At 37.7% G+C, this 12,601-nt stretch overlaps 1 protein-coding gene across 3 annotated transcripts in view; it reads left to right on the forward strand.

Annotated features, from left to right (window-relative positions):
* Positions 1-12,601, forward strand: part of Ubr3 (ubiquitin protein ligase E3 component n-recognin 3) — a 146,080-nt gene that overhangs the window by 114,450 nt on the left and 19,029 nt on the right. For all 3 annotated transcript variants that reach the window (XM_032903454.1, XM_032903453.1, XM_032903452.1), the window contains exon 32: positions 7,149-7,252. In XM_032903454.1, coding sequence (XP_032759345.1) covers positions 7,149-7,252 — 104 coding nt within the window. The remainder of the gene's footprint in view (positions 1-7,148; positions 7,253-12,601) is intronic.

The following is a 12,601-nucleotide window of genomic DNA, read 5'->3' on the forward strand; positions in this document are numbered from 1 at the left end:
TGAAAGATTAAAAACAGTTAAAATTGTTTTTAGAAAAATAGTTCTTAAATTTAAAAATGGTATTAAATTTCTGTGTGAATATATTTCCTTATGAAACATTAAGTGTACAATAAAATTTAAAACAATTCACAATTATACTCTCCGTAACAATTACACAAAAGTTTTGCCAAGTGGGACAGTCTTTTGAAGACTCCTATTGGTTTTATGTAAGTGAAGCACTCGAAAAGAAGTACATAGAGATTGTCGCTGCCTCGTGTCACGGTTTGATCAGTGGTTCCTTTAGCCTTTCACTCTTTCTTGAAAGATCCTTAGTACTCTTCAGCTGATGGTATGATCCCCTGCTGGTCCTCGCTGAGTCCTCTGTTTCATTAGGTGTCATAAAATAGTAATAGAGAAGAATCTGCCCATCTGATAGGTATTAGCTGGATTGTTTCTATAAAGAACTTTCTTATACAGACTGTTTGTTGGTTCTGAAATTATATATAGTTCGTCAGGATGAATGCTTGAGTCTTTCCCAGTTTATAATCTTTGAAAGTAATAAGTTAGTGCTCTGGTAACTCCCATTGATGACCAGTAAGTTGCACTTACTTGTTTATTTTATGATGATATTTTTTATATATGTAATGTATTTCATTTTATTTTAGTCATTCTTTTCGATTCACATTTTTCCTTTTTTAGTTTAGAGAGAATCCTTCTAGGTTGGCTGTTGCATGTTTGACATGTTATATATAGTATTTCATAATATCTTTGTTTCCTGGTAGTGTTCATTTTGAACACTGGTCACTTTATACCTGGAATTGCCCTTTCCCTATGTAATTCTTTAATAATGCTTAGAAACCATGATCTTGGTTTTAAGGGGCCTGATACAGCTACTGGGTTATCATTGTTTGTAGGCCATTGCTTCCTGCCTGCCTGCCTGCCTGCCTGCCTGTCCATCGATCCACCTACCCACCCACCTATCCATCCTCCCTTTCTTTGTAAGATTTACTTTCTATATGTAATGGGTTTGAGTGAATGTAAGCCATGTCTGTGTACACTCATGGAGGTCAGAAGGGAGTGTGGGGTTCCCTGTAGCTGGTGTTATGGGAGGGTAGTAAGCCACCTGATACACGTGCTGGGAACCAAAGCTTGGTCTTCTGGAAGCAAGGCCAACTATTGAGTCATCTAACCAGCCCTCTCTTCTCTACTTTCCTTTTTAAGGTTTAAAAAGACCTTGAGTTCTCACTGGTATTTCTAATTCAGGCATATTGTAGTATTGCAAAGCTTTTAAGTTGTAACGTTTTGTCATGTTTATCTTTTTTGTTCTAAAAATATTTATTCTTTATTTTAATGTAATTACTCATTTGCATAACTGTTGATTTTAAATGTCACTATTACTGCTAATCATAAATTAGTTACTTCATTGGTATAAACAAGTAACTTTAAGCTAAGTTGCTTGACAAAAGCAACTTGAAGAAAGTTTATTTTACTTGTAGTTTAAGGGCATCACTTGTCCTATGGGGAGTGGCAGGAGTGGGAGGTAGCTTGCTGTAGTGCATACGCAGACAGAATCTGATACTGTTGGTGTCTCCTCTCTCCTTTTTATTGTGTCTGGGACCATACCATGCACATTGAAGGTGGGTCTTCCTACCTTATGGAACCCAAACTAGAAACTCCCTCACAGGCACATCCAGAGGTTTGTTTCCTCAGTGATCCTAGATCCTATCAAGTAGATGGTCAGCATTAACCACTCCATCAGACATTCCCCCTTGTTGTTAGAATATGTGTCATTAGGAGTATATAGTAAAAAAGCAAACAGAAAAAAGTTTTTACAGTAACTTGAGAAGTTTTGTTTTATTGACCATCAGCCTGCTGTATGTCTCTTTATTTTTCCTCACTACTTAAAGACTGACCTTTCTTCTGATATGTTTTTGTATATGGGACATTTTCCAAAGTAAAAACAATCAAGTAAATTTAGATACTTCTGTCTTCCACTTCCATCCACATGGACTACTTATTGTGAAGCCTCTGATCTGTTAAGTAGTTGTAAAACTTAGGTGGTCAGTTTTCTCATTTCCAGCCATACTTATATAGTATCAATGTTGGTTCTTTGTGCTGTCAGTTGAAAATATATTCCACCAATTCTCAAATGTCTTTTTACCTGATTTGTTTATTTTTGTTAAAGTTTTAAAATTAGCAATTTATTAATTATTCATTTTGGGTCAACGAGCTTCTCCCACTCTATTCTTATGAAGCAGTTTACTCATGTTTTTTTCCTAGTGCTTGCATGGTTTTAATTTTTACATTAAGGGTTTTGATCTGTTTGGAATTATTATAGTGTATAGTATAGGTATAACCCATAGAATTTTAGTTTACTTTTCTATATAGCTGTAAAATATCTTATCATTTACCTTTGTATAGTTGTCAATTTAAATGAACTTACTATAATTAAAAAAGAAAGAAAAGGGAAAGATGCTTTTGGTTACTGCTATGGAAAGATCTATAATGTGCAAAGAGAACAGCCAGGAGAAAAAATGGAGAGTATACTATACTGTCTGTATAACAAAGGTCGGAGAGAATGAGAAAATTAGTGTGGGCATGTGTGTGTGTGTGTGTGTGTGTGTGTGTGTGTGTGTGTGTGCGTGTGCATGTATGTGTGTGTGTGTTTGAGGAATGAAAAACACAGTATGTCTAGATACTGAGTTTATGATAGACAAGCTTTTGGAGGAGCATCTGTCTGATACTGTCCTATGGTGACTGAGTAGTCACATGAAAGACGGTACTGACTGTTATTCACACACGTTCTATTCAGATTTGGCTATTACTTTGATAAAGTATTTAGCAAAAGAATTGTAGATTTTAAAGATCATGCTTGTATCTTTTGTGTCTCTTTAGTTTTTTGTAATTTGAAATTGATTCTGAATGTTTCTTTGTATTTCATGACATTGACCTGTTTTTTATAAAAGGGTTAGGCCAGTTATTTCATAGATTATCTTTTGTTTTTTGTTCAGTATGTCCCAGTGATTAGACTCAGATTATAAACTTTTTTGAAGAATCACCACACTAAAGTGTTCTTAGTGTGTAATATCAGGAGACACGATCGATTTGTCGCATGACCTATAACTCTGATCATTTGCTGTGGGAGTAATTGCTGGGCTTCTCCCTTTGGAAGGTATTGTATTTGCAGAGTATCATGTAGGAAGATGCTTGAGGCAAGATATCTATGTGAATGAGTGTGTGTGTTCAAGACAAAGCAAACCTTTGTATGTGTATATACTTTTATGTTTTTAGCCAAGCTTAGCAAGCTATGAGTGTTTTGCATAATAAAGAAAATCAGCTTTCTTGCCAATTAGTAGTACTTTTCTTTTTAGGTAGAGTTGGAAACTCAAGGACAAATATCCAGTAAATACAAATAAAGTCTGAGAATGCCTTCCTTCCTGAATCTAAAGGATGCTAAGCAAACAAAACTTTTCTAGGTCTAATGCTGGTCCTCTATAAGGGTGAAGATGTAAGCAGGGGTTTACTTTCCACAGTACCTAGTGCTTAGGCTGTGGTCCTTTTCAAGCCTCAGAATGTAATGTGCCTTAGGATAGCAGTAACGCAGACAATTTCACAGTACTTACTTACACACCAGACACTGTGTTTAATCATCACGATCAACCCATCTTTTACATAAAAGAACTTGGTGGCTTAGAAAGGTTACTCCTATGTGTTTTAGGGGCATGGCCGCTGAGGAGCAGACCTGGGACTGAGCTTTAACTACGCTGACCCTGTCCATTTGGGTATCTTCAGGAAAGTCTGATTGACATGCCCCATCCCTGTGTTTACTCTCATTTTTATGGTCCACTGGGTCATAAAATTGTAACATTAAAGTTTGCTTTATAGTACATCATCTATATTTTATATTTTTATAGTTTTAAAATTGAAAGATATTTATTTTCTGATGTCTTTCTAACAAATTTCTGTATCTAATTTGATAGATTTTTAAATATAGTTTTATTGTATACAAATGGAAATTATTTCCTTTTTGTTGATAATCAAAAATTTTTTTAAAGATTTATTTATTATATATAAGTACACTGTAGCTGTCTTCAGACACACCAGAAGAGGGCATCAGATCTCATTTCAGATGGTTGTAAGTCACCATGAGGTTGCTGGGATTTGAACTCAGAACCTCTGGAAGAGCAGTCAGTGCTCTTAACCCCTGAGCCATTTCTCCAGCCCCCAAAATTTTTTAAATGGGAAAATTATTTTTGTTAACACTATTTTATTTTCTGTTTTCATTCATAGAAGTAATAGTATTATTTGTGTGTGTGTGTGTGTGTGTGTGTGTGTGCGTACGCGCGCGCGCGTGTGTGTGTGTGGCGTGTGTGCACACACGTGTGCTTGTTTATTTTGGGGAAGCATGTGCAGATCGATGTGCATGTGGAGACCAGAGAACAAATCCAGGTTTATTCATTGGATTCCTTCCATGTGGGTTTTGTCTTGTTTGAAATAAGGTCTTTCCCTGGCCTGGGGCTTGTTGGTCTTCCGAGCCTCTCTAGGCCTGGAGTTATAAGTACACACCACTAGTATTCTTTACAATGGGTGAATTTCGATATCTCCCCCACCAGTCTACTTCTAGAGTTTAGTTTTAAATTACTACCTAAAAGTGCTGAGATAGAAACAGTCTTTTTTGTTTGAAAATTTTATACAAGTTATGTAATCCTTTTTAATCAGTTGCACCCTCCACCCCCAATACACACACACACTTCCAATTCCTCCCTTAGACTCACTACCATTTTTTCCTTCCAATTTCCTTTTGTCCTCACTGAGACTACTGAGTGGTACCTGTATGTGCAAGGTGTACCTGTTGTACACCTACTGGATGTGTTGTAGCTTCTCAGGGCCACCTCTCCAAAGATAATTGATTGTCCCCGCCTCGTAGCCCTCAATTATCAATAGCTCTTCATCTAGGGATGGGACTTGATGTGTTCCCTCTCTGTGCTGGGATGATGGTTGCTTGAACTGCTGCATGCCTTAGACATGGAGTTACAGCCACTGAACTTATATGTGCAGTGGGGCTGTCACATATACTGCCACTGTGATGCCCACTACCTGTCACTCACACTCTCTCTGCTCCTTCTTCTGTGATGATCCCTGAGCCTTAGGGAGAGCAAATGTGATAGAGTTGTCCAATTTAGAGGTGGGCATGCCACAGTCTTTTCTTCTCTGTGTCTTGACCAGATGTTAGTGTCTGTATCAATCACCGTCTATTATAAAAATATGAGGAGACCAAACCTGGGTCCTCTGTAAGGGCAGTAAGAGTTCTTAACTTAATCTCCATATGTTAAGATTTACTTATTATGTGGTTGCTGGGAACTGAACTTAGGACCTGTAGAAGGGCAGTCAGTTTTCCCATCTGCAGTAGCAGATAGAGATAAAAATAATTCCAGGTAGTTGTACTCAAGTATATCTAAGGTCAAGGGTCAATGAGATGAGGATTTAGAATGTCCACTAAACTTTATAATTAAGAGATCACTATTGATCATAGGGAGAATGATTCCCGTGAGGGATTTTGACACTTAAGTGGTGCTCTTCCTCCTTCCCTTCCCAGTTTTATAAAATAAGGGGCCTGGTACATAGGATAATAGAAGCTGTAGCCTTAGAGAGGAATATAAGTACAGTACATGAGAAATATTTGTAGGGAAAGGTGAAATTCAAAGTGCTATGTTTCATCTATTGTCTGAAGATTCATAGATGCAGGAATCAACTTATCTGGCTGTTTGTCCAGTGCCTCGTACTTAACAGGTAACCAGCATTTCCTGATCGCCTTGCTGGTAATAGAGCCTAATCACAGGCTCATGCAGTATTGCTCAAGCCTGGTCAGAAGTACAGTTTCAGAATTTAGCCAGGTTTGGAAGCTTGAGATTTACTTTTATTGTTTTATGAAAATTTAAACATAATAAAAATAGTTCACTTTCCAATATTAAGACTATACTCAGTGATCGAGTGCTTGTTAGATATATAGAGTGTATGAGGCTCAGAGTTCACTTACAGTCAGGCAGGAAACCACCCCCCCACATACACACTTAGTGTGAGTCCTGCTTTGAAGTCTGTGCTTTCATATTGCTGCACATCTCTAGGGTTGATACCTTTTGTGGTGTGTGAGAAGTTCGACTTTGATTATCCTGTGTTAAAAATGTAAATGTTAAGGCTTTTGTTAGAAATTGTGTCAGCAATAAAGTCTTCTTTTTTTTATTGATTATTTTCTTCATTTAAATTTCAAATGTTTCCCTTCCTAGTTTTCCCTCTACAAAACTCCCTATCCCACCCCTCATTCCCCCTGCTTCAATGAGGGTGCTCTCCCCCACCCATCTACCCACTCCCAGCTCACTAACCTAGCACTCCCCTACACTGGGGCATTGAGCCTTCACAGGACCAAGGGCCTCCCCTCCCATTGATGCAGATAAGGCCATCCTCTGCTACATATGCAGCTGGAGCCATGGGTCCCTCCATGTGTGCTCTTGGGATGGTGGTTTAGTCCCTGGGAGCTCTGTGGTGGTCTGGTTGGTTGATATTGTTGCTCTTCCTATGGGGTTGCAAACTCCTTCAGCTCCTTCAGTCCTTCCCCTAACTCCTCTGTTGGGCTCCCTGCACTCAGTCTGATGCATGGTTGACTGCAAACATCCGCATCTGTATTGGTCAGGCTCTGGCAGAGCCTCTCAGGAGACAGCTAAGTCTTTTTTAAAGAGAATATTAACCTGACCAGATTGCTGATCTGTGCCTGGGCCTTTTCATAAGGTGAGCATTTATTTATCTTGAGCTAGTTGTGATTATATCTATGAGCTGCCTCATCTGACCTCTTTTCTTGTGTCTATTCAATACCTTCCTTGGTTTCTGTAATTTCAGTGATCCAAAAATCTCAACGTAACCTTAATACAGTACATGTGTTTAACTTTGGTAAGGCTTAATACAGTTCTTATGTAATGTTTTCAAGTTAGCCAAAGAAAATATATGCATTACCAAAACAATCATAATAATAGTAAAACAAAATATGGTCATCAAGTACTTCTGTTAAGATTTCTTTATTATTTCTGTTTCTGGTTTGTAGATATACATGTTATATGTGAAATGAATTAGAAAGATATGCTGTACACTAGAGCGTGACCATGCGGTTTTCCTTTTAGGGTGGGGAATGAAGACCAGCAGCCTGAAGTCCCAGTCCTTTATCATGATGTGACATCGCTCCTGCTCATCCAGATCTTAATGATGCCACAGCCCTTACAGAAAGGTGGGTCTTAAACCTCACACTCTCAGATTACTTTTGGGATATTGTCGAGATTCTAGGGACAAATAGGACATCCAGGCTGATAGAATGACCATGAGAGTGATGGAGAAAAGCATCAACTAAGCAGTGAAGACTAGCCTGAGTTGTGGGGCCAGCTGGACACATTTGGACTCCTAACTGGATCTGGCCCAGGACGGAAGCTGTGCACCACTGTTCACTCTTGGTCTCTTGCACTGTCCTTCCCTACAGACCAATGGGACAGGGTGCCGTATGTGCCCGCTTCCTTGCTAGGAGGGACTCTTCCTCAAGCTCTAAATCAAGTAAAATCTTTCTTAAAAAAAATAGAGGAAAAAGAAAGAAAAGGAAAATTTTTAATGAAAAATAGTATTTTATTAGTAGTATATTTTTATTGCAGTCAGGAAGGTGAGAGAGAAATAAAGGTGTTTTTTAAAACTTGTCTATTTTTTTTTTCAATAAGATGTAAAATGCCTGAGGAAATTACCTTAAATATTGTTTTTTTTAAATTGAAGTATTAATGTAAAAGAAAATTTAAAAAACAAAGTGTCAGGTTTAATATCCCCACTGAATCTACATGTACACAGTAGGTAATTAAAAATGCGATATTCTATCATTTTAAATTAGTGTTAGCATCATAATATTGGATAAACAACTTTAATATTAAATTAGCATCATTTTGAGTATTGCTTCATAGTTTTCATAGGTTTTACTTTAAAGCATTTAAAATATTTTGTCAGCTAATAAACTTTCTTTTGTTTTGAAAAATTGGTTTATTACTTTATTTTGTTTTGAGGTAGGGTCTGATTATATAGTCCTGCCTAATCTGGAACTTTCTGTATAGACCAGGTTGACCTGGAACTCATAGAGATCCCCCTGCTTCTGCCTCTGGTGTGCTGGGGTTAATGGTACCCTCCATGCCTAGCCCTGCTTTCCTGTTGTAAGTCACAGTGTAATGTTAGTATAAAATGCTCCCGGTGGAAAACAGTCTTTGCGTATATTTCAATAATTTAATAAAATCAACCTAGGGGTAGGAAATGACCATTTATTTTAAGTATAGACAAATTATAATATTTCAAGTAAATTATACTTGGTAAATGGTAAAATGTCATTAATATGCAAATCACATTTACAGCAACTCTGAATTTTGATTTAATTTTTGTTGTTGATGTTTGTTTTTTGTAAGATGTTTCTCTGTGCAGCCCTGGCTGTCCTGGAACTCACTCTGTGGACCAGGATGACCTCTCACTCACAGATCCACCTGCCTCTGCCTTGCAAGTGCTGGGATTAAACACACATGCCACCAACACTTGGCTTGATTTTATATTTTAGTTACAATATTCACATAGCAAACGGTGTGCTGCTTAGACATCTTTTACAATTATGGTTCCATTGGCATTTAATTACCTTTACTAAGTTCCAGAAACATTTAATCAACACAAAAGGAATGATATCAGTAGTTACACCCCATATTCTTCTTTTAACATTCAGTAGATATTTTTATTACTGTTTTTGTGAGATTGTCTATAGCTATGAATTTATTCATTTATAGACTTTAAAACCTAAACTTGTCAAATAACCTAATTCAGTCTCTTTACAAAATAAATTTTAAATTTTTTAATATTCATATGTGTACAGGGAAAATTTTTGGTTAGTTTTTATTAGTTTAGGAAAACATGCTAGGGCTCACGGCGGTTTCTTCCTAATGTATTCAAACAATGCACAGTATATTATACTTTAACCTACACAAAGTTGCTTTGTCTTATATTTTAAGCATTTCAATATACATTTCCTTTATAGGGATAGTTTTTTCATGTAAACCTGAGGACCTATTAGAGAAGGCACTTGCTGTGTAGAAGGAACTATATAGTATAGGACCGTGCCCGAATGCTTGCCTCATTAGCTGCTGGGTCGTTTTGCAGAAAGGACTGTTGGCCTTAGGCTTACTCAGCAACAGGAGAGAGTTTAGTGTGCTGAGTTTTTTTGATCCTACAGATTCTTATTCAGTAGAAACAAATCCTAAAGTTGTGTTCTAAAACAAGTTTGGATTTTCTTGGTTAAATAAATGGAGTAGACTAGATTGAGGAAAAAAAATCTGTATAAAATTTTGTTAGTAAGTGATCCTTAAATCATTCCTTAATGTCATTTAAAAGTAGTTTTGTGAACAGATTTAGTAAGCAAATGCTGGTTTAGTACTAAGTTGTGAAGTCATTATCTGCTTTGGTTAAAAAACATTTTAAATTTACATTGTGATGCTGTGTACCCATGAGGTCACATATGCACTGAACCAGGTGCAAGTGAGAGGAAAATCTATAGAACTCAGTTCTCTTCCTTCTGTAGTTGGGGTCTGGGGTGAAATTCATCATCAGTCTTGGTGGCCACCTTTACCTGCTGAGCCATTTCACAGGCTCAAGAAATGTTTAGTAAACACCTACTGTGTGCTGTGCTGAGACACGCTTTACTGGATACTAGAAGTACAAAGATGAGTAAAATGTGGACTTTGCCCTTGGGGACTCAGTAGATGATTATCTAGTAGTCATTAAATTTGCCTGTAGTTAAATTAGTTCCAAAACTTGTACTTTAAAATTTCACAATAATCTGTGGTGTTTATCTGGAGTAGCTTTCCGTCCTGTGACAGAGAACTGTGATAGGCAATCAGCTTTAAAAGAAGAGTTCTTGTGGCTCCCAGAGTCCATCGTTTGTTTTGTCTCACTGCTTTTGGCCCTGTGGCAAGGTAGTACTGTGGTGGAAGGCTGTAGGAGATGAGGCTGCTTCATGGTGTCCATGAATCAGGGAGAAGAGGAAAAGGGGACCGCGTCCCAGTGTTCCTTCGAAGTGTACACCCTCTCTGTCACCTCCCAGTACTGGCACAGGCTGACAAGACTTTCTATATTAGACTTTGAGGGATGTTTAATATCCAAGCTGTTTCTACAAAACTGTCAAGTATTTAAAATAACAAAACCAAGCAGCACTGGGAAGATATGTAGTGTTCTATTCTTTATAGTGCTGCATGTCAGGTCGACCTGACCACATAGCTGCTGCTGGTTCTTCTTCCTCCTCTCCTCCTCCTGCTGCTCTTCCTCCCTTCCTCCTCTTTCTCCTCTTCTTTCTTTTCCCCTTACCTGCCCCAGATGTGATTTTTCTATGTATTCCTGGCTGTCCTTGAACTTACTATGTAGACCAGCTTAGCCTTTAATTCCCAGAGATCTGCCTGCCTTCATCTCTAATGCTGGGATTAAAAGGTATGTGCCATTGCATTAGACCTTTGACGGTGTCTTTAGACCAGGGCTTTTTAATCTGCTTCTACACTTAATTGTTGAATCCACAAATCTTCTAAAACTGTATGGGAAAATTTGGTATATGAACGTTTTCTGAATAGTTCCATAGTTCTTACCAGGTTTAAAAGTATATTGATAGTATAGATAATCTCTTAAGGATCTCTGGCTATAGACTAGAAATAATTCTATAATAAAGAAGAGCAGTAAGAAGTTTTTTAGTTATGGAAATAACAGATTATAATGGAATAAAGAATGAGAGAGAGGTGTAGAGAGAATGGGTGAAGGCAGTGATGGACAGGAAGAGGTTAAATTGTTGGGCAAAACCCATGGTAGTTATTGTGCTTGCAGCTAAAAGGAAACACGATGAGTATATTTAAGTATTTTCTTTTTCTCCATTCTTCACTCACTAACTCCCAATGTTTCAACCTTCCTTTTAGACATCCCTTTCCTTTTCCCATATTAACCTGCCCACACTTCACTATTGACACTCCTACTGTCACTAGGTTTTCTTAAGTGCCTCCCCTGTAGGCTATCAGCTCCTCCAGGACTAGGCCAACTCTCGTATATCCCTGCCACTTGGGACATTACAGTATGGACTAGTTACTGTTTGATTATTGTGAAGAGACACCGTGACTTAAGAGCACTTAGCTGGGGCCTTGCTTACAGTTTCAGAGGTCAGTACAGGATCATGGCAGGAAGCATGGCAGCAAGCACACAGGCATGGCACTCGAGCAGAAGCTGTTAACTTTCATCTTATTCACAAGGTGGAGGCAGAGACAGAGGGAGGGGAAAAGGAGGGAGGGAAGGAGGGGTGGATATCAGACAGACAGAGAGACACTGGGCCTGGCATGGACTTTTAAAACCTCAAAAACCACCTCCAGTGATACACCTCCTCCAACAAGGCCACATTTCTAATGCCTGCAGGGGCCACTTTCATTCAAACCACCATGCAGTTAGTCAATATTTGCAGAATGCAGTGATTGTGTCAAAAATCTGATGACCTTTATTTTCTGCATAATTTCTTATTTGAAATTCAAAAACACTATTATTGCTCACACTTTAATCTTTAGCACCCCTGTTGTGATCACATTTATGTAATGTGTTTTTGGGAATGTTGGTAGTTTATTGGAAACAAAATCTAGATGCCTGAAATATATTCAAGGAGCCAGTGTTAACTACCTTATTAAGTATGAGGTGCACTGAGATCTTCTCTTAGTTCTATCGTGATTAAGCCAAATAAAATCTTCTTAAACTATTTGGGTTCTTCACTCACCAAAGAGAAAATACGATGTAGCTTCCCCTCCAAGAAAGCATATCAGAAATGAATTTTTGTAGGCTTTATTTTTTTGATTAAGGGCTCAGGCAACATGTAACTAGTAACTTTAAGTGAGAGAAGGGAAGAGTGAGAAAATTTGGCATTTCCATGTAGTGCAAAGTGCTTTTCTTTTTTTACAAGAAACTGTATGGTGCTTTTAGGAAAAGAATAAAGTATCTGATGCATCTTCACACCTTCTCCTGTTTCAGGAGTGCTCTTTCCATAGGGTCTTTGGTTCACATATTTACCTCAGCCTAAAGGGAAACTTAGAGCATTTTATAAATCTTAACTCTAACACAGTTTGTGTGAGAAGAGCTTTTGTAATTCTTGACGTTCCATTTTCCTTGTTACGTGCAGTAAGCCCTAAAGCTTCAGGCAAGCCAGAAAGTCAGTGGATGTAGCTGTTTCCAGAGCCTTGTAGATTTCCCTGGAAAACTTATACAAAGTACAGAATGCAATAGTCACATGTCAAATATTCAGTTTTGTTCAATATTGAGCTCAGTCAGTACTCAAATTTTCAATATTTCTGTGTTTTCCTGCATTAACCAGTAAAGCAATGCTCAGTGAGCTTCTCTTGATATCAGTCTAGAGTCAGACACAGTTCCCAATTAATGACAATGCCTTTTGAATTATTCTAAGATAATTTTAAGATTTCATCCTTATAAAAAAAACCAGAAAATGTAGGGAAATTTTAACATATTATTTATTTAAATTGTTAATATTATTTACTCTGAAGTAATGTAA

The sequence above is a fragment of the Rattus rattus genome, chromosome 5 (genome assembly GCF_011064425.1).
Source record: "Rattus rattus isolate New Zealand chromosome 5, Rrattus_CSIRO_v1, whole genome shotgun sequence".
Taxonomy (NCBI): Eukaryota; Metazoa; Chordata; class Mammalia; order Rodentia; family Muridae; genus Rattus; species Rattus rattus.